At 36.1% G+C, this 22,755-nt stretch overlaps 1 protein-coding gene across 11 annotated transcripts in view; it reads left to right on the forward strand.

Moving 5' to 3' along the window:
* Nucleotides 1-22,755, forward strand: part of PLEKHA5 (pleckstrin homology domain containing A5) — a 173,473-nt gene that overhangs the window by 130,036 nt on the left and 20,682 nt on the right. For 6 of the 11 annotated variants that reach the window (XM_064459446.1, XM_064459437.1, XM_064459474.1 and 3 more), the window contains 5 exons: nucleotides 3,377-3,845; nucleotides 5,441-5,524; nucleotides 8,191-8,310; nucleotides 21,346-21,408; nucleotides 22,558-22,638. In XM_064459446.1, the coding sequence (XP_064315516.1) occupies nucleotides 3,377-3,845; nucleotides 5,441-5,524; nucleotides 8,191-8,310; nucleotides 21,346-21,408; nucleotides 22,558-22,638 (817 nt within the window). Of the gene's footprint in view, nucleotides 1-3,376; nucleotides 3,846-5,440; nucleotides 5,525-8,190; nucleotides 8,311-8,986; nucleotides 9,041-15,342; nucleotides 15,424-21,345; nucleotides 21,409-22,557; nucleotides 22,639-22,755 lie in introns of all 11 variants that reach the window. The other 5 variants (XM_064459465.1, XM_064459517.1, XM_064459482.1 and 2 more) reach the window with 2 other exon arrangements.

The following is a 22,755-nucleotide window of genomic DNA, read 5'->3' on the forward strand; positions in this document are numbered from 1 at the left end:
TAAGGGTGGCACTGATAACGCAAACGGTATGCTTTCAACTGCAGTTCTACATAAAGGTAGTAAACAGAAAAAGAATTGGCCTTGAGCTATCTTTTTTGCTTTGTGTGGAAGTGGCCTTGAATAATGATCCAAATTTCTAATGTATACTGATGTCTTTAGAATGTGGTTTAATATAAATTTTAAATTTTGTTTTTGTTCAGATTGCCAGTTTCTGGCTGCAGACAGAAATTTAAGTAGAACTGAAGTTGGTGAATGAGAGTAGAAAGAAGCTCCAGTTTATGTTAAAGCTTAAGGTTGGGATGAGGGGCTCGTAAGGCTGCCTGTAGTAAGACCTGTTCAGCTCATAACTTGAATTTTTGAGAAAAGCAGTCTTCACTTAAAGGTGAAAAGTTTCTGACTTTTAACAAAGATGCTTTCCATTGCATCTGTCTTTCTAATGTGTTAGAGAAATCATGGTGGACCAATCTGAATATCTGTGATGTGTCCGACTGAAAAAACAATTAGGACTTTGAGAATACTAAAATGTTAAAGAACAGTTTCAATTAAATAACTATTTATCACATAGGAGTTGTTATCTGTCCTCGATTTAGAATAAATAGGGTTCTACTAATTCTACTAATTTTTCAGAGGAACATGCTGACCCCTTAGTAGATTTCCTGACAAATTAAGGAGAATTATGGCAATGCAGTTTTTAATTCTTGAAGGTGTTATCTGCCATTTCCATGGATCTAGACATCTAGATTCACAAGAGCCACTCAAATAAAGACAACTGATGCCTTGAGGAAGACAAACCTTTTATAACCAAAAATAAATGGTTTTTAAATAAAAGCATTCCACTTCAGTATCATTTTATGAAATGAATTCTGCACGTCAGTTACGAGTAAATACTTTCACCAGAATGGTTTACTTGAGTGGCCTTTCTTAAATGTGAAAAAATACAGAAGGGTTGCATGGTACTAAGTGACGTTTTTTGTTGCTGCTAACTTAGGGTGTGAGCCCGTCTTCCCACCCCTTGCCCATATAAATCTCATCCTAAATAATAAACGCCTGCTGTACAGCACCAGGTTTCCATCAGCACTTTGCCACCCTTTGCTTGATTTGCACACAGGAAAGTTCTGTATTCTGGGCCAGCTGGTATTTGCGTTCTTTAGGATGAAGGGCTATTTTGAGGTTTTGATCTGAGGGTATTCATAATATTGCAGAACTGGGCCCTTAAAGTTTTATTGGCAATGTCGCTTCCCCAAATTAGACACGAGAACCAGTATTGCTACCCAACAGTAATCCTAGAGACAACCGCTAAAGGTGTCTATAAGGAGTCTCTAAACTCATGCAGAAGCCTTTTCTTTATATAGGAACACCTTTAGGGAGCTGTTTATGGTGACAGCTGCAGAAATATTTTGCAACCTCACAGTGTGCATGGCTGCTTGACTGGCTGCAGCAGCCTCCCTTGGTATGCAAGGCAGCTTTAAGATGCAGTACTGTCTAGAATTGTTTTTTGGACTTCACTAGAATTACATTTTTGTAAGTATCAGCAGGACATTGGTGAATCTATTTTGATTTTATCAAATGATGTAAAACAAGGCTTAATATTGAGGCAGTTGGCTTTTTACAGTTTTCATGGTTTACCAATGGAAGATGGATATCTTATCTTCCTAAATGTTCAAAAATAATTGTATACAGACTTTAAATTGCTATATTTACATAGCAAGAACTTCAGACAGCTTTTCTTGAAGTTGTACAGGATATTAAAAGGATTACACTGCCCATTTAATTAATGAAATGGGGGAGGAGCTTCAGTGAGTGAGTTGTATCTAGCTACTGGAGAGCTTAATGAAAATATCAGACTTTACCATACCCGTTAGTGTGTAGCTAAAATAATATTCTGAAAGTTAAAAATTGAACATAAAGGTGTCTTGGTTGGTCGTTTTTTTAAAATATGGATATGGAGAAAAGCCCTTGTCATTTATGGTATGCTACATTAAGAAATTTAGAGGTATTTAAGTATGTTTTACATCAAAATAATAAGGTTTAGAATCCATTTCCCTTTTTTTTGTGTGTGAGAACGGAAAGCTGTCCAGTCTACAAAATGGGGATAATACTTCATTAATTCTTGGAAAGTTTCAGAAACTGTAGCAGATTTTGTATGTAAGGCTCTTTATAGCAGTTTAATCTCCAAAATGTAACAGGTGATCATAAATACTCAGCTTAACTATTTTCAGTAAAAAGTGGTTCTTACCATCATCAATTTCCTTTGTAGTTATTCCATAAGGATCTAACATGCATAATATTGATTCACCTTGCCATTTGCCCTCCATGATTTCTTTAATGTTTTTGTGCCACCAAAGTCATTCAAAACCATCTTCAGATTCTGATGCCTCGTGGTGGCAGGGATTTTAGTTTGAATTAGTCTGGGGTGTAGCTAGAAGCTGCTGCCCTCTGATGGCTGAATCATGTCCAATTTGAGATCAGTTTTTGTATCTGGGCAAGCATCTATCATAGATGTGATCAGTAGCAAAAGGCTTTAAGAGGTGCTCATCTGAATTTTAGATAAGAGTTGAATGAATCAATGTTTATGACCTAGATTTTGTCCTGTGAAAAAAACAAGAAATGCTTTGTCATACTTAGGCATGCATCGATACTCAGTATGGAGAATTTTGCAGTTCAACTAATGCTGAAAGCCGCTAAATGACTGTAGCACTCCAGAATTCTAATGTGGCAATAAATTAAAGAAAAAGCTTTTGAATTCATACCCGAGTTGAAAAGCAATACAATATTCTTATCAAACAAAGAAATATTTTGCTATTTGTTTTGCTTGAATAGCTGATATGGAATGGCTTGTCCTTCATAATTGTAAAATATAATTTCATTAGACAATTACTGCTATTTTTTCCTTGGCCTGTTATTAAAAAAAAAATATGATATTTTAATGTCCATAGTAGTTGCTCAAGAATTCATTTAGGGAAACAACAGGAGATTTTTTCACTTCTGAAAAAGAGAACATTTAAAATGGGCTCATATGGAAACAGTACAGAGTTTTAAAGCTTTCATAACTTTGACCTCTCCAGCACATAGAGAAGTTACAAGATTTAGTCTATGACACTACTAGACTGTCATACTGGTAAAAAGATGAAATGTGGATTATATAATCAAGCAGCTAATCAGAGAGAGGACCCAGTTTTGGCTGCTACAGTGCATTCAATCAGTATAGTTGATTCTTTAATTGTCATCTGGATTTTCTTGCATGTTTTTAAAATGACACTTGTAATTTAAAAAAAAAAAGTCAGAGTTAGCTAGATAAACCTAGCCAATATTGAAAAACTTTATACTGCCGTAGTATTAATCCTGTCCACTAAGAAAAAGAAAATTTGTGTTTCAGCATTATCTCATATCAGACACTACCAAGAAACATGCCAAGCCATCGACCTCAAGTTTTACCCCGGTACCCAGAAGGCTACAGAACACTGCCGAGAAACAGCAAAGCACGGCCGGAGAGCCTCTGCAGCGTAACGCCATCGGCTTACGACAGAGCCATAGGACCAGTAACAGCCGAAGAAAAACGGAGGTCGATGCGCGATGACACAATGTGGCAGCTCTATGAATGGCAGCAACGTCAGTTTTACAATAAGCAGACAACTCTTACTAGACACAGTACTTTAAGTAGCCCAAAAACTATGATGAATATTTCTGATCAGACGATGCATTCGATTCCCACCTCACCCTCTCATGGTTCAATTGCTGGTTTCCAAGGATATTCCCCACAGCGGACCTACAGATCAGAAGTGTCTTCACCAGTGCAAAGGGGAGATGTAACTATTGATCGCAGACATAGAACGCATCATACTAAGGTAAAAATACTTGTTTTAATAGTCAAAAATCTTATTTACAAGGGGTTTTAGCAGAAAGTATATGGTTACTGTAAAATTAGTGTTGCACTATAGTATATTTTAGAATAATGAAGCTTCAGTTACATCATTTTTCATGGAGAAAGGTTTGATTTTTAAAAAGCGTGTAAAAATCTAAAGGTTGTAAAAAGAGTTTTCTAATATACCAGGTGAAAACATGTTGTCCTAATATTACTGTCCATGATATCATGTTTCTCTAAAGGAAAGAAAAGGACTCCATAGGAAATTTCTCAGAATAGTTTGTTTTATGTCCAGAAATCTTTCTCCTTTCTAGCTTTTGTGCTGGAAATCTAAGAGGACTGAAAAACACAGATTTCATTCCACATGCTGCGTTCTATTCTTCATCCACAAGTTTGGCTGCCTTGGGTTCCAGCAGAAAACTGAGTGTAGTTGTTTCTTTCAATGCCTTTGACTTATCCAGGAGATTGCTAAAGATCAGAGTCTATTTGCACCCAACATTAGCGCTTGACTAGTGTGACTGCTGGTCTTCATCAGTGAGACGGAGACACGAAGAATTGTAAACCTGGGCGGTGTATGTGGCTCAGCTATATCCATCATGGTTGTGTTGTGCATGTTTTTTAATAGTTTGGAGATAATCACATGAAAAGTACTCTTTCAGTTGGATGTAAAACTAAAGTTCATATAAAATGCTCTGTACATTTTTCCTAAATCTTTATCTCAGGTATCTTTGTGTTTCTTGATGCAGGGAAAAAATCTTTAACTGCATCTTAAAGCAGTGTAAACAACTGAGTTGATTACTAAGTCTAGTTTTTGGAAATTTTTAGGGCCTATCATCAAGGAGTCACTTTGTTTTGACATCCTTTATGTCGCAGCTGCACTGGAAATTTAATGATCAGTGCATCTCACAAATCTGAGAAATACCACTAGGGCCAGTGCTGCAGAGCATGTGTTTACTTGTCCTTTCAGCCGTGTTTTGCTTTCTCATATTTTTTTCCTTATGGAACACTTATGCTACTATTTCATTTCATATTTAGCATCTTTTATACAAGATTATTATTTACCTTCAGTTATTCGTGCTATTAAGTTTGCGTAGGTGTATTTTGGTTGGGTTTTGGGTTTTTTAGTTACACAGCTAGCTTATTCCATTAACTTAGAAACACAAACCTCTGTTTTTAAGAGGTGGGTAATTAGAAGACTCTTCGAAATCAGTAGGGTAAATTTAAGATTTCAACTCCATCTATATAGAGATCTTAGGATTTTAAACAGCTTTCAGTGATGGGTGAAACACTATAATTGTTGATATTTACATGGCTATGATTAGGGCAACAGCTTTGAGGGAGGACTGTTAATTAAATGAATTATGAAAGCTGGGTTATTTCTAGAAGTTAGAGGTGGCTTACTCAAGTGTTCTAGATGGTAGATCAGCAGGGAGCATGACTGGCCAAAGCTGGCAAAAATCATAGCAAATTTGTCGTGAGTGTGAAGTTGGCTTGACTTATTTTTTAGCATTTAATGGTTGTTGAGTCTTTAGATAACTATGGATCATACTATGCTTTTTTTTTTTTTTTTGTGTACAGCATGTCTTTGTGCCTGACAGAAGGTCAATGCCAGCAGGTCTGAGTTTACAGCCTGTTACTCCTCAGAGCCTCCAAGGCAAAACAGTGAGTTGGATTTTTATTTGAGTTTTTTCTTATGAATAATTCTTTAAGTATGAAGAGGCAACACTGAAATCTTACTCTATTCAAAGTTTGCATTAAATGTGGCTTTTATTTTAATTATCAGGGATTTTTAAAGCAAATTAAGTACTGTGTGGTTACATTGAATTCTGAGAATATCGTGTAGCCACTGACTCCAGATATTCTTTGAGAAACACAGATTTTTATATATATTTTTTTTTAATCATCTTTGGTACATTACAGAAATTCCTGGGACAGGGTAGGATACATCACAGGACATGTATTTCTCCATTAAGTATTTGGAAAATCCTAGATGTAAAGTTTGCTTTTTTTTGAAATCTTAAGGATGCTAAAACTGCATTTGGTAAAATGATGTCTTTTCTGACATCCCCCATTTTAATGTGGTAGAGTTGAAACTCTCATTGAAGGTATTTTATCAAAGTAATGTTGGTGAATACTGTCCACCTTCCTAACTGAAACATAACTGTTACCCAAAAACTAAGAAATTGTCCTGAATTGGCTACATTTATTTACCAGTTTTTGTCTCCTTTCTGTAATCTTTCTCTGTCCATCTGAAATTACTGTTTGAGACAGTAATGAATTGAGAATACAGATTTTGAATCGTACTGTAGGCAACAGTCGGTCCTTCCTCTGCCTCGACCCCTGTTTCTTGCACTTCCCAGCATGAATCCCTGGCATCTTCAGGAACTTACGGGTTGGCCTTTGGCAGCTGGCGCCTCATCTCTGCGCCTTGTCTTCTACAGACGTTTCTTTGGGTTCATAGCCCCATCAGCTCTCCTGGGCTCTGCTGCTGGAGCTGGGCTGATGAGCAGGGTAGGGGGCAAGGAGGACCAAGCTTCTGCCTGTAGAAACCAGAAGTCCTGCCCGCAGCCCAAGTGTTGCAGGAGCCAGAGGAGGAAACCTGTAGGTAGCTCTTTAAACAAAATTGTGGTTGCTGCAAGAGTCCCGAGAGCTGTACCAAAAACAATGCAGCAATGTCAAAAACGTTTGCAACATTATGAATGTCTAAAGAGAAGTAGGAATTCCTGTTCGATGGGCTTGCAAACGTTGAAGTATCATATAAATAGTTTATTCCTAATGCACTACAGTCGGGCATTTGCAGAACATATGAAGAAGACTTTTGATCTTGAAAAAGTGATTAACTGTTGCTTTTGTTCGAAGATGAGACTTTCAATTCCCTTATTTTAAAAAATAAGGGGGGTTTTGTGCTTTGAAATGATGTGAATTTTCAGACTGAAAGCATTGTCACTGATTTTTTGAGAAAACTTGAAAGTGTCTTGTATAGCAGTCTAGATCCTTATGCTTATTACTCTCTGAAATTAAGTATTCTAAATCCAGGTATACTATAAGATTGGCCATTAGGTCAATTAGGTTTAAAAAAAAAAAAAAGTGTTGGTTTTCCCTCAAAACAAATAAACAAATGGTTTTGACAACTGAAGCTATGTGGCAATCCCTTGCTCCCTCTTGTGGGCTGCTTTGGTACAAGCTTATAACAGTGCCAGTGCCCCACTTACTCTCAGGGATTTTTCTTTATTCTAAGAAACTGGTATTCATTTTTCAGTAATTTAATATGTGGTTCTCTGGAGCTTTTTTCTTTACTTCTTTGCTTTGGGGAAGTTCTGTGACTATGGGAGAGAGCAAGTGGGGGTTTAGGGTTTTTGGGTTTGGTTTTTTTAACTCACAGAATTTGTGAGAACATCAAAATGCTGGATTAATATTTAACCTCTTATTGACTTCTGGAGAAGTGTAAGAAACAGAAGGAAACAGGAACATAACAAAGATATTTGTGATGTTAAGTGTTTTGTTTTCTTTCAAGTTTTGCTAATAGAAGTGATTCCCAGGAATGGTTCAGGTAGAGATCCCCAAACTGACCTAAACTGATCTCTGTGGAATAACCTAACATATACCCATTTGAGTGTGACTGTATTTCCATTATATTCATAATCTTGGGTTTTAAATACTATTCTTCATCCCTTCCTAAGGCTGTATTATACATCTTAGTCATAAAAGTAAAGCAATAAATTAACTGGTAGCCTCAGACCTGTGAAAGGTGGGACAGAAAATTTTTTTTGTCATGCTTGTGCAGTTTTATTGTGTGAAAGGTAATTGTTTCTGATGTAGGTCAGTTATTGCGGTGGGTTTTTTTATTATTTTTACTCTTATTTTGATGCATACTTTTGAAGAATTATTTTAGAAACTAAATTTTCTTGAGGGCATTTTTTTGATTCTTTCACCAGTCTCAAATGGCTGTCGATGCAGAGGTAATGTTATCCTAAGGGCAGGAATTCTTCCCCTTCACTTAAGTCAATATCATCAATTTGATATGCATGCCGGAAAACGTTTGAGGGCTGCACAGACTTTCACTTACAAAATCCTCACTTATTTTTGTCCTCTATACAGAATATACCACTTTTACAGCATTTGTGGTATCATTTGAGCAGTTGAAAGTTAACTCTTCATTATATATTTGTAAGTGGTCAATTTGGGGGGAAATGGTGTATCTTCTGTTGTATCACTGTAGGAAGTTTTTGTAAGAAAGATACTAAGAACCCTTATTTTAATTAAGTGTTGTTTAGGATACCAATTAACCTTTTTTCTACTCTTTGGCTTCTCACACTGCACTCCTTCAGCCAGAGGAGCTCACGCTGCTGCTAATAAAGCTGAGACGGCAGCAAGCTGAACTGAGTAGTATCCGGGAACACACACTAGCACAGCTCATGCAACTAAAACTTGAGGCCAGCAGCCCAAAGGTCAGCTATAAAGCAATGTGTGTCATGTACCATTTTCACTAACTTATAGTCATTCATTAATCAAAGTATGGATTGTACCATTGGTGCAAAATTTTCTGACTGCTGTGGGAGTAGAATAGAGTAACATTGGCTCTTTGTGTATGTGACATTCTGCTATTAACCCTTTGAGACTTTACTCATTGCTTTTTGATATTAGCTGAGTCAAAATTACATAGGAATATTTTAAAATGTATTGTAGCTTAAAGTTGAAGGTTTTTAACCTATTGTTTTAATAAAAATTAATAGTAATCGTGAGATTAATTTGTTTATACTGCCTCATATCAGATGCAATCATTTGTAATCTGTGTACAAAAATCAGGACGTGTTTAAAACACAGATTTATCAAAGGGTTTATAGTTGTCTGCGTAGTAGACATTTACATGAGCTTTACTGTCTTTTATATGTAAAACCAAAATGTAATGTAGTAGTTCGTAGTCTAGTTCATGGCAAACTTTCATCACTACTGTTTCGGGATCAAAACTTGTTAACAGTTCACCAAAGAAAAGCAGATAAAAACAGCATTACATCTCTACATAAAACAGAAAGATCACTGTCTAGTTTACATCTTTTAAAGCTATCTTCATGCATTCTGCACCTTCTGTCCCTTTCCTTTTTTCCCCTGACTGCTGCCTGCTAGAATGAGATTCTTGCACATCACCTTCAAAGGAATGCCATATATTTGGATCATCAGGTGGGATTTGCAATTTTCTTGTGTGCTTATCTTTCTTAATGCTTTTTGCCTGTTCCTATCAAGCTGGAAATATTTGGGGAGAGGAATTTTCAGTGCTTTTTGTGAAGTTGGATTTTTAATGTGTGCCTTTTTTAAGTAGCACAGAATATCTTAATTGTTTACAAATTTAACATATAATGGGGAAAAAACCCCTCAGTTTAAAATTTGTTAGAATATAGTAGCCACTCAGCAATTAATTTTTCTGTTCTTCATTTCCTTCTTATTATAAGACTAACTGTAGCATTTTATCATCTTTAACCAAAGTCATAATATATTTCCAAGCTCATATGACACACATGCAATTTATAGGAAATTAGTACTTCTGATAATTTTAGTTTTCCGAATTCAGAAGAGTTAGATGTTCCTACAGGACATTAAATGAAAGGGAGGTAAAACATGAAAAACGTTTTAAACAAATCATAGCATGGCTCATTGCTTTTTCTCCTTTTACTCAGTTATTTATTAAGTTTTGTATAAGAATAAGATTTTGACTTCTTTACAACTTCTAATAACTTAGAGTGAAGGTACAATTCTGTCTTCACTAACATAATTGCCAAGTGAAGAATCGTGGTATCACGTAGCTCATTTTATGGCTTTGCATGATCAAATGGGACCTCTGTACGAGCTGTGTGTGAGAAGATTTTAAATGGGAAATTTTTGCTAGCGCTTAAAAGAAGACAGTCGTAAGTGCCTAGAAGAAGTAGAAGCGACTAGGTGTCTGTTAGTTAAAAATATAAAATTTGCTAGAGTTTTTTTTCTTTTTCTAATATTCTAATGAATTTTTTCAGCCTTACAGTTAAAACCAGATGTTCTTAGAACTTTCATGTCTGACATGTTCCAATGATAGGATTTCAGTTAGTTACTAAAAACCACACATGTGCGTGGAGACACACACACACACGCGCTCTCTCTTGCACATGTGCTTGGTTCACCTAATGACTTTATTTTCCTGTTATCTCTTGGAAACAAGGACAAACTCATTTAGATGGCAATGTGTTTCTAAACATCTCTGTCTTGTCTTAAGGGGCTGCAGGAGGTCAAAAACAGTAGGGAAAAACCACTTGCCAAATTAGGCCAAAATATTTTATCCAACTCAAATATTTCCAGTTTATAATATTTTGGAATAAGGGAGTAATTCTGTCTTCAACAATGTAGTTCATTTCCAAGGACAACTGTCCATGTGAAGTGTAAAACTATGTACCATGCTGTTGCTTGATTAGCCAAGCTTGTCAGTATGATAAACAGGATTAAACAGAAAGAACTGCCTATGTATAACATTCAAAGTGGTAAAAAGGATTTCATTTTGCTTCCATCAGATAAAATTTAGAAATGTAATGTGGTGTGATAAACATTAATTTAGGGAAGTGTCTAAACCTTATAAATGTGTGATAATTACCCCTACCAGAGATGCAAGAAATCACTGCACTTCTTACAGTAAGAAGTCATTATCAAGTCTAAAATATATTACCTAATCACAAAATCATGCAAGAACAGATTGGAATACCTGTCCCAGTTTCTGATCAGTTTCTCTTTTCTCCTTGTTTTAATATAATACTGCCACCTACCTGTATGAAATAAATCCCCCTGAGAGCCTTCTTGCTTTGAGTACCACTGCTTCAAGGGGTGGTATCTCATTTGTATCTTTTTGCTACTTTGTCCATTATCAGTTTTCCTCTATGTTGGGAAGCAAAAAAACCAAAGTTTCTTTTAGTGTAGTTGAGGCCTTTCCTCCTTATCTGCATCTGTAACCAGCTTGCGTAATGACTTGCCCTCTTTGAATTTTAAATGTCCAGTGTACTTAAATTAGGTATTTCCATTCATATTTGATCTCTGAAAATAGTGTCAAAACCTGCTTTGCCTGGAGCATGTGGTAGAACTCCAGGCCTGTTATAGTCAACTCTCACCTTTTTGGTCACGAAGAATTCTGTACCGTACATAACAGTAATTCGTAAGTTTGTACCAAGGTTGCACAGGTGAATTTTCAGGCAGACTAAAGTTCATGTGTTTTATGCTGTTGCAGTAAGCTGTTGTCTACTGGTTAGGTGGCTTTCTTATCAAGACTCAAGAATATCCCATAGGCTTTTTTAAGTCATACATCTTTTTTGTACTGCTGTTTCCTTCTGAGATGCTTAGAAATTCTTATGTTATGCTTTCTGATGTTTTGTATTATGCTTTTAGAATTTTTGTTGTTGTTGTTGGAGTTCAGAGAGAGAGAAAAAAAGATTAGAGAGACTGACACACGTATACCCAGCCATATGATTTCTTTGATGTCTTGTGGCCAAAAGAATGATTGTCAGTTGTCTTTTTTTTTAAAGTGAGTTTGTGAACCACTCTGCTGGCTCAAGGTTTGTAGAGAGGCGGGAGAGAGTCTCATTTGCCCTTTAAGAAGTAGTGCTTTGGACATAGCTAGAAATCCTAGGCAATGATGATTTGTTTGCCAACATAGGACATATTATGGGGGCACATACAATCTCAGTCTTCTGCATTATCAAATTTTGAGGGATCACTTATTATGTATTACTAAATCCAAGCCAGTAGTCTCCTTAATGTATTTGTGCCCAATTATTACAATAACAGTAACAAAATTTGGAACATAGGTTTTTTTCAAATAAAAGCTAGACACACTTTTTTTTTTACTCTTTTGTAAATAAATCCATGGCAGAAGGTCCCACTTGAATCTTTCTGTTACTATGGAGAATTCCAGAAAACCAGTCTTTTAGTATGCTTCTTAATTTTATGTTGATAATAAAACTTTTCTTTGGATGAAAAATCCTCTTCTACTAAGCTCAAGCTATCTATGTAAAACTCTCCATGCCTGTTGTCATATTGATCTCAGCATATCCCAGGTTGGTTTGTCACAGTAGAAACTCTACAGAATTTCATTTAGTCTTTTTCTTCCCTTCCCCCCTCACCACCCACCACCCCCATTTCTTTGAAATTGCTATGGAAGAGTTCAGGTTTTAAGTTGTTCATATATTTCTGCTGGTACTTCCGGTTTTAGTTTCTTCTGGTTTTCAAAGGGTGCATAAAAATAAACAGAACTTGAACAAGAAGTTGTCAAATAAAGGAGCGAAGGTCCCACAGCCAACATCCATAATGTCTTGGTGTTTTGCTTGTTTTCTCCTCTTCACCACCCTCTTTCTGAGATGCTGGAGGTGGTTCTGGGAAAAGGTAGTAAATTAAGGGAGGCTGGAAAAGTACGAGGGGGTCTGGACAGAGTGACAGTTATCTTGTGTTATACCTGATACCTTGTGTTTCAGCTTAAAATATTGTCCTCTATTAGCAACATATAGGATACTACCCTTACATGTATTTTTTATGTTATCTGGAAAAGATAGAGTGAGCTGACCCAGCTGCCGCTGTCATTCTTTCTGCTACTGCTTTTCTTCCCTTTTCACTCACCAGAAGAAGGGAAGCTCAAGGACAGGGTCCCTGTAGGGTGAAAAGAAGACTGTGCTGGAGGCAGCTCTGCTGTTTAAAAAAAGGCAGGAAGGAAAGTGCATTTTCCTTCTTTGGACAGAATATTAAAGAGCAGAGGAAAGGTGGGAGAAAAGATTCATCAGGTCCTATTACCACTGCTTTTATCTTCAGGAAGCTTGAGAGGGAATGGATAAAACTGCCAATCTGAGCTCAGCCTTTTGTCACCCATAAGACATGGTCTTAGCTCATCAGTGAGGTCAACTGTCCTGGTACGGAGCCACTATTCCAGCTAATCGTTGCCACCAGAACAGCGCCTACTGAAATATCATCTGTGTAGGGTGTTATCAAATGTGGAAGAGAATTTAGGAAATGGAAGGAAGAGAATAATTGTCAGTAGCTTAGCTTTACAGTTTAAAACTCAAAATACCCACTCAGATGCTTGCTCATAAATAATGTAGCTGTTCATATAGATCATATGTCAAGGAGGTGGGTTTCTTCATTGTTCCCAACTGGAAAAAAAAATTATATATTACATCAGTAAAGATAAACAAAGATGAAGCATTACTTCTGGGCAGGAAGAGTTATCTACTAGAAGCAGAAAGTGATAAAGCCAAGACTGCTGGATTTTATTTGGTTTTACTGTTGGGTTGCTGCATGCCATCAGGCAGTTTATACTTCAGTTTGCTCATGAAAACCTGAATTCCAATTGTTGTGACCTCTTTAATTGGAGATACTGTATAATACTATTAATATTATGCATAAGATCTAAAAGGTGTCCTTTACTGTACAACATAATTTATTCTGTTTTTCTGAAGTGAGAGAAAATCAAGGCTTATTTCTGTTATGAACAAGCAAACGTTTTTCCTTGAGCTATTCATTGAATGTGAGTAGTGTCCAACTTCAGATTGGGAGTAGCCTCGTGATAATGCTTTACGAGCACAGAATACGTATTCTTTTCACCTTTTAGAGCATGGGACTTGCCATTGTGTCCTGCGTAACTCTAGTTTGCTTTGCCAGTCCTTCAGTACGCATTGCCTCGTGTGTGCGCTATCTTTCTATCTTTATTTAACAGAAGGTTTGTGACAGATACATACAACCTCAAGAACCTAACTTCTCAATAGTTAAATGCCAGTATTCTTTGGAAACATTATTTCCTAAAGGGGGAAAAAAAGCTTGCTATATTTGACTGCTACAAAGGCTCTTTGATTGGCATTACTTTACCAATTATCTGGTTTTTGATCTTTGTTCCGTAAGGGCTTAAGGAACTGGAGCTTTTCTGGAAATAACTGGCCTTTGCAAACAGTGTTAGATAAGCACGGTTAAGCACCAGTGGTAGTAAAAATACTGGAAGAAGTCCTATAAATCAAAGTTGGAGGTGGCTGGAGGACAAAACATTACTTCAGATCATCTTTTGAGCAAATCCACTTTGCATCTTTTCTAATCTGGATGAAAACAATCTTTGAACAGTTCCACCAAAATTCATTCTGGTGTCGTCTGTTATCAGTCAGAAAGGAAAAATGTGAAATATAGTAAAAATAAATTAGCCAAAGAGCCTGAAGCTGTTGAAATCGACCTAATCAAAATGCATCAAAGCCAGTATGCTCCTAATAAAATATTTCAGATTCAGAGCAATTTCTCCTTTACAAATACTTCAGTTGGCTGTAGTTTGCTTGGCTTCGGACCTTATTGTTGATCTTACTTTTGAGATATCTTTTGGTATCACCCAGTCACCCCCACTCTGGACAAAATCTTAACGTAGAGGGAGAACAACTTCTTGCGTCAGTTCTAGTTTTCTGTTTATGTATACTGCAGAAGATGGAGCAAATGGGAGGGGTGGCTTGTCAGGCTTTCTGTTGCATTTCAATCTGTGAAACAAAACCTTGCCATGCAAGTTCATGGTGAGTGCATATATATACATAAAGACAGAGTGAAAGATCATAAATATTCATACACACACTTCCTTCCTGTGTAAGCATACTTGAAACAGGTATTGCTGAAGAGGTCCTAAAGTTTCCAAGAAAAATAGGAGGGGATTGTGCATTAAGTGACTTTTCAGTTTCTTCTGGAGAAAAAAAACCTATCTATTTTCATAATTTTTCCCTTACTGTTACAAAAGTCTCCTTTTTAAAACCAAAAGTCCCATACTGTTGTCCGTGATGCATACTTTTCTGACATCCTAAACGTATGCAAATTGTACTGTAATAATCAAAGTATCTGGTTTTGACTTTTGCACATCTATCAATAAATACTGATCATTATAGAGAATGCCTGACAGTTCTGAAATAGTTTCACACCCTTATATGGGGAAGGATAAATCCAATGAGTAACGATTCAAAGTTCCAAAGAATAAAAATCAGCGCAGTATATAAAGGCATTTTGTGATAGACGAACATAAGTCTAAACCTAGCTTCAATATTCAGAAGCTGGGAATGCTTATATCTTTTCAATGTACATTGAGTTATAAAATCTATAATTTAAAAGGTTTTCTGATAAAGGTTTGAGTGTTCCTATTGCATAATCCGATAATAGTTTTCATTTCAATATCATGCAAAGCCAGGCTTATTTCAAGCGTTTTTATTTTTAAAAAGGGGAGAGTGTTGGTGAATAAATATTACATTGGTTTTGAGCATTTATGTGGTTTTGCTGCATTTGTTTGATGTTATTAAACTTTTCCAATGTTGATGTTACTGAATGATGGAATATATAAAAAGCATGGGGTAAAATGTAATCTACTGCATTATTAGAAAAAATTAAAGTAGAGGCTATATTTTACAGTGTCGTCTTTCAAATCTAGCCATGCTGTAAACTGATGTTTGCTGTATGCTCCTCCTGATTTGAAATAGATGAAAGAGAATGAACCTTTAATCACCATGGTTCACACTATGATTGAGAACTCGGCGCTAAGACCACAACTGTACCAGCAAGTAAGGTCTTGGATAGTGAATGAAATTGCTTTATCATCTGCGAAAATTTTCCTTAGTGACAGTTTTGGTTGTTCCTCAGATTTATTCATAACATTGGTGTTTCTCTTATTTGCTTTGGAAAACCACAAGTCATCCATGCTTTATAAAATGCTGCAATATCGTTAGCATGGCTTTTGCTGCGTTTTTGTTGTTAAGTATTAAATGTACCCTTTTGAATAACTTTTTCTGTCTAGACGATTTAATTAGTTGATGTTTTATTCAGGTGTCCAGTAAATTCATGATACTTCCAATAAGCTTCCAACATCTGTCTTAGCATGACTCTCTGCAATTAGTGTTCAAAGGTGCTTCTTTCTTTTGACCACTACAAAAGCATGTGAGTGGTGTTTACCTGGTCATTTCTGGCAATTTTGTTTTGTTCTAGGAAGTGGATTTACAAGTTTTTGTTTGCACCTACCAAACCTTTAGCCACTGAAGAAAGGAAGGATCAAATTACTTTGATCTGGGGACTGTAAATCCAAAAGGCAGTGGCTGTTCATAAAGTCACAGCAGACTTAACCGTGCACACTTACAGAGTATCTAGTGATGGTTGTAAATGGTAAGATGGAAGAAGAATCAGAAATGTGAATGGAAATATTGTCTGTGAGGTGACACCTGCATTAACTTATGAGCATGGCCAATACCCATCTGTTGGCACTGCAGTGTCTTAGGGATACTGGGGCTTAACTGAATAGCTCCTGTCACATCAGGGAGTGGTTAAGAAGTTTCTAGCCTTAACTGCAACAAAGATGTTATTCTTACTTAAACAACTATGATAGTTAGCAGCAGATGAGGTGTACAGTTTTGGCTGCCAGTCAGAAGGGAAGATGTGACCGGTTCCCTTACGCTTGCATTATGCCCTTGTGAGCCAAAATGGCACATAAAGGTTTCATACTTTGAAGAAAATGAGTCGTTTTGCCCTGTAAAGAAAAAAAGTAATTTATTAGTGATTAATAATTCGCCATGTTTCTAAAAAATGCTGTAGCTTAATTTCATGTTTCATTTTTTTGGAAGTCAAATCCACATTGTAGATTTGCTTGTGATCCAGAAAAGTTGCAAGAAAAATCTCAGCTTTCCAAAGGGAGTAAGGTTGTGAGTGACTGATTTCAGGATCGCCTAATTTATGCTCCTATGTGCAAAATAGGACCTTTAACATGAAACCTGAAGAACTATTTGGGAGAAGAATGGGAGAAGTAAGGTGCCTTCAAGCCCTAAATTAAATTGGGGTTTTTGGGGTTTTGCTTTTTGTTTTTGTTTGGGGTTTGGTTTGGTTTGGTTTGGTTTTTTAAAGAAGCCTCGCTGTTATGATTTGTTTAAAGCAAATCAAATTTCAGTAATAGAGTATGCAAAATGAATAAGTCAACATACATATTATGAACAGAGGTGCTATGCACGTGTCAGGGTAAACTAGCTCAGCCTCTAATATTAATATAGCCACAATGGAGGAATAGCTGTGCCTGGACTAGGTAGCCTGCTTATTTAGGGATACCAATAAATTTCAGAGTGCTGTCATGATGAAGCTATGCTGTCAGCTAAGGTATCGCTACACAGCACTGCCTTTACCTTGTAGACATACCTGCTGCTGTGTATTTGACCCTGAATAAGCACCTTTTGACATTCTTGTAAAAAAAAAAAACCCAGTGAGTTTACCAGGTCTAGAAGATTCGATAACCTTTTGTCACGAGAGATGTGGTCTCTTCAGGTCGGAGTGTTTGCAACACGTTGGCAGGCTTGTGGAGAAGAACCCATGTATTGCATAAACTGGAGAATAGCAAGACCTTCTGCTTTCATGGCTGAAGCTTCCTATACAAAATACTGCATTAGCAAACTTCCAGGAAAGGATAAAAATACACTCAAAATTTCACTGCCTAAATAGTCCTCTAAACTTTTGTAATGCAAAACTAACCTGATAAAAATTCTGGCAACTTATTAAACAATGGATAACTTTTTATTCAAATAAAATAAATTGGTTTTATCAGTTGTCTTTCCCACTGCAGTTCTAAAGAAATGTAAACGATTGGGAGAAGCCTCTGTGTAAGTTACTGAAACCTGTTTTGTTGTCAGGTGATAAACTGGTTTCTGATGACCGTAACCATTCCTGCAGGTAGAAAAAAGGATCTGTCTTTGCTTCAGTTTATTCAGTTCAATTTTATGACTGAACCTATTTAGAGTTAAGCCAAGGAAAGCAAGAAAAGCTTGTATTTAATTAAAAATTGAGGTGTCTTGCTTCATGCTTGTTTGTAATCAGTAACAGTTCTTCAGTAAAATAGCTAAAATATATACTATTTCAAATGTGTTATTTATAAGACATTTTTATTTGTGATTTGTTACATCTTCACAGTTTTTTAAATCACTTTGACTTACATCAGTCTGCCCTACAGACTGTACTGTAAATTTACAAGTATAAGCCAGGGCAATGATTCCATATGTACAGACAAGAAAAATAGAGGGTTTTTACAGCCTGGACCCATTTTTACCTTGGGGTTTTTATTTCTTTCTAATACTTGTTTTCTAAAGCAGTATATGCTGATTTTAAAAAGCAGAATTATTCTCAATTCCCCCTGTGCGTGAGTCCCCTAAAGGGGAAAAACCAAAAACCTGAGTGCAACAAGCTAGCATCCAGGTCTTTGCTTGGATAATTGTTCTTAATACGTTAAACACATATAAAAAGAGTTCTTGATTTTTTGGTCCTATAAGGACAGGGAGATCTTATTTATGGCATTTTTCTATTGTTACTGTTACTGTTGTTGTTGTTGTTGTTGTAGCTGCATACATTTAAGCTGTTATGCAGGGTAAATTTTTAGATTTGTAGGTAGAAATATTTTTCAAGTTTTATTACGGACATGAGATGATTCTATTTGAGCTAAAAATCTTGTATTTCCAATTTTTATTTGAAACGTTATCTGTCACATTATGCAAAATTAGAGGAGAATCTTGCTTACTGTGGGGTAAATGCCCACTTGCCTTGGTTCCTCATAGTAAGAAGTACTTAAAAAAAGGAAAAATTAAAAGCCTCTTGGCAGTCTGACTTTAACCTTGTGCTCGCCACAAAATGGCCTAGATTGTCCTGTTTTAATTTTCTAAGTGCAGTATCTTGCAGAGATGCTTAGTGTGCTCCCAAGGTGTGACATTTCCTCCCATAAATGTATTGAATGAAAACCGTAGCAGAAAATCTAGAAATAGCTTATAAGGTAATGAAATAATATTGTCACTTAAATGTATTGACTGCTTAAATAAGTTTAACCCCTCATGTCTCAGGAGAGAAATTTGCCTAATCTGTATTTATTCAGGAAGAAATTTCCCTCTAAGGACATCTGATACTGTGTCCATTGTGGTAGATTTATCCACTTCTGTGGCACATCTGGTACCGGCGTTTGACAGAGATGGGGACTGCACAGTGGGACTGTAGAGTAGATGATGAATTATTTCTAATCTAAAATGGAGGTTCAATTAAGGTGACTTTACCTTTTCACATGTAAGATACATGTTTGGCCAAATTCTGCATGTGCAGTTTGCCTTTCCGAAATGGTAAGTTCTATTTGTAGGTATTCAGGGTGGTGCTCCTGTATGTTTGGGAGCTGTGCAGTGTTTTTTACCATGTTAAGAGGAATAGACTGGTTTTGTATTTCAGTAGGCAAATGTCAAGGAAAAGTGTAGAAGTCAGCAGCAAGTCATGTCAGTGGTTCAGTAGGTGGCACTCTTTCTCTGAAATTCCAGGCCTGGTAAAGAATTTGTAGGAACGATTTGGTGAGCGGCATTTGTTGAACGTGACATAAAATACATTTTGATAACTTGATCGTTGGAGCTCCTATAATGCGTTTTCCAGGGTTATGAGGTGGTTAACCTTGCTTGTAATGTGTAATTGCGTTTTGTCTACTGCAATTCCTCTCCTAATTCCAGTAGGATGCAATAGTGCTTTTTGCCTTAAACTGATTTATAGATGCGCTGTGGAAAGAGGAGGTGCTGTTCTGTCAGAGATGGATTAAGTGTTTCATGCTATTTTTAGAGTTTTTGTGTTAAGTCTATGTAAAAAGTTACAGTAGAAATGTTGAAATGAGGTGGCTTTCCAGCAGTGCCTATTGCAGGAAACTAGTATCGCTGACAAAAGCAAGAGGTTGGCAGCAATTTTAAAAGTGTGATAGGATTTTCATAACAAGAATTAGCACGCGTATAGTATTCTTCAAAAATGTGGTTTTGTTTTCTGAATACTTAAAATATATTCCTTTCAGGAGGTAGGCAGGGATAAGGATGCTGAATTGGCAACTTATTTTAAACTCGCCTATAATTAAGGTTGAAATGCTAAAAAAATAAACATCGCTCTTTTTTAAAAAATAAAGTGTAAAAAATACTGGCTTGAAAAAACATTACGTTTTTCCAGGCAAGCCATATAAAATGCTGAGCAGTATCTTGGGAAGATGTATTTATCTAATAAGGGATAATCTTTCTTTTGTAAAATCTTTCTGTTGTGAAATACAACTAGGTTGTCTCTGTAAGTTAAGGACATTTGGCCATGTTTATGAGTTTTTTTTTTTAAATATTTCCATTCCTCATTTTTCTCTCATTGTGATAAAATCAACAGTTAAAAAGCACAACTCTACAATAGTAGGAGTTTTAATAGATACCTTAACTTTCGTGACATTCATGAGGTGCAAAAGTGCTGTGGCTTTTTTCATATTCCAACACTCATTTTCATAAAATGTCCATTTCAAAGAAAGTTACTGTGTGGTTTCAATACACTATACATACTTTTAAATTGTCACCAGGTGCATTTGCATGAGGTATGTGGACATAATGTCTTGAAATGAAACACTTAAACACTTAAGTGTGTTGAAGATTTATTGTATGTTTGGAATGCTTGTCTGATTAACCCTTCCCTAGTCCTTTTATTTATAAGTGTCCTGTAACATGGACTTGTGTTTTTGTAGTCTTTCTTGCACTATTAAGTCACCATGACCTGATTATGACAGATACATGAAAAGAAAGCATCTTGTGTTGGGACTTGATGCACACATGTTTTTAGTTAAATAAAATACGAAGGTTGATAGTGTTATGCCAGTACTTACTGCATAGGACATTAAGTAGTTACTGTATGTGACAGTCCATTCTAAAATGGGGAGCCACCTTTTTTCATGTAAGATGTTTAAGTGTTGTTACTGGTCAGCTCAGAGACTGAAAGAGTTGTGGACTTAATGTGAGTTGCTGTATGAAAGTTCTTTGAGGATACCTTACATGCTGACTAGCATGAGGAGGCAAGTTCGCCTAGGTCCAAAGATAAAATAGAAGGGCTTCCATTTATGGCATTTCTGGTAATACTCTGTTGGAGGGGAGGGATTCCGTATGAAAAAGTGGGCAGAAAGGTGTTTGGCGCCACTTATTGGGCATATGTCTGCAATGAGATATTTTACACACATGTAGTATACTTAGGTCATTCTGTTCTGATTTCAGATTCACATCAGAATATCCTCCTTGGGAATACACCTGGCTTTAGTGGGCCTATAATGGTTAATTCCAACTAGAATGAGTTCCTGTATTTGGAATGCACATAAGAAAACATACCTAATGATGCATAGCTGTGTCTAGGTGTACTCTGGCAGTTTCATCTTCCTACATAATCCATGTTTGATTAAGTTAATTATACATCTTTAAAAATCCAGTTTGCGTTAGAAACATAGCCTGTTAAGTAAATGCAACTTTCTACTGACAGTCTGCTTGACATTCCATTTACTTATCTTCATTAATATATATAGGCCAAAACTGTATTGTTCAATGTGGTATGTTTGACTTTCAAGCAAAAGCTGATTTCTGTATTAAAACTTAAGCTGAACAGTAGTTTCATTTTCGTAGTCCAATTAAGTTGTTTTATGGCAATGTTATTCTTCCTTATAGTTAACACAAGAAGAATGTAGGGGTACACTATACAAATATAGAACTGAAGAGCTGGATATTGACGTAAGTCATTTGTATTTTTTCCTCCTTGGAAATGTTGGTATTTGTCTCTTTATTTTGATTACGATTTCCCCCTTGACTTTTGGGTTTGAAACAGTTCGTATAGGTGATTACCAACAGAAATTGCTTTGTGAAATTGAGGGGCATAAGATTCTTCTTGTAATAGTTTCTAATTTGCAGGAAGTATTACATTTTAAGCTGAAATTTCAAGTATTATATCTGTTCAAAGGTGGATTGCTTCTAGAAATGAATTGATTACTTTAGAAGGGAGAAACTGTAGTTGTAGTTCAGTTGTAAGCATGAGAGATGTAATTTCTCAGGAAACGTGACCGGATTTTCCAAAACTGAAATTTGGCATGGGTAGTTACAACATAGAGTATTGGGTTGCTAGTTACTAAAGAAAAGGGACTTAGTGTTTAGAGTCAGTTTTAAAATTGGTGGTGAAAAATACACACATACAGTCATACTGTACATGTCATACGCATGTCTAGTCATTCTTGCACAATGCAGCTAAGAGTAGAGATACTGATTTAAGGGATGTTGTTTTAAGTGTAAAGACAGTAGGCTCCCAGTGTTTTCTTAGAGTTAAAAAGTCAGGGCAGCACAAAATGACCTAAAAAAGTTGTTCAAATAGAAAAGTACACTGGTTCAAATTGCTAGAGTGCACTGAACAGTTATTTGCTCAAACTGGAGCTAGAGTGGAACAGTTTTAATCATAGCCAAGCCTCAGTCGGAGGTAAAACAGAGCGAAACATGGATAGTATTAATAACTAACCATTAAGAACCTGAAATAAACCATGGGAAAGACTGTGAATGTATGTAATACTCTTTATAATACTGAGGAATATGTAAATTAAAATGGTATTTAATACCCGTTATTAAGTTGTAAAGATTTAGCTGTAAAACCATAAATTACATGTTTTAAGCCATGCTGTTTCAAGTTGTAATAACACTTATTTCATAGTATCGTAGGAGGGTTTCTTAAGGTTAATTTGGAAATACAACACTGATGCCTTCAGAGTTTTAGAATTCATATTTTGTGGTAATAAAATTTTATATAGATTCTTGTAATGATTTGATCAAGTTATATTTTGATTGCTGGGGATGTTAAAAATGAAATCCTAATTACGATCATTTTCTGTTATGTACTAGGCTAAGCTTAGCCGTTTATGTGAACAAGATAAAGCTGTACAAGCACTGGAAGAGAAGCTTCAACAGCTACACAAGGAGAAAGTAGGACAATTGTATTTATTACCTAAAGTGGATGTTATTTTACATGCTTATTATCAGAACATTGGTAACTGAAATAAAATTATAATCAGCCCAATGATGCAGAACATTAAAAATAAT

This window comes from Phalacrocorax carbo, chromosome 1 (genome assembly GCF_963921805.1).
Source record: "Phalacrocorax carbo chromosome 1, bPhaCar2.1, whole genome shotgun sequence".
Taxonomy (NCBI): domain Eukaryota; kingdom Metazoa; phylum Chordata; class Aves; order Suliformes; family Phalacrocoracidae; genus Phalacrocorax; species Phalacrocorax carbo.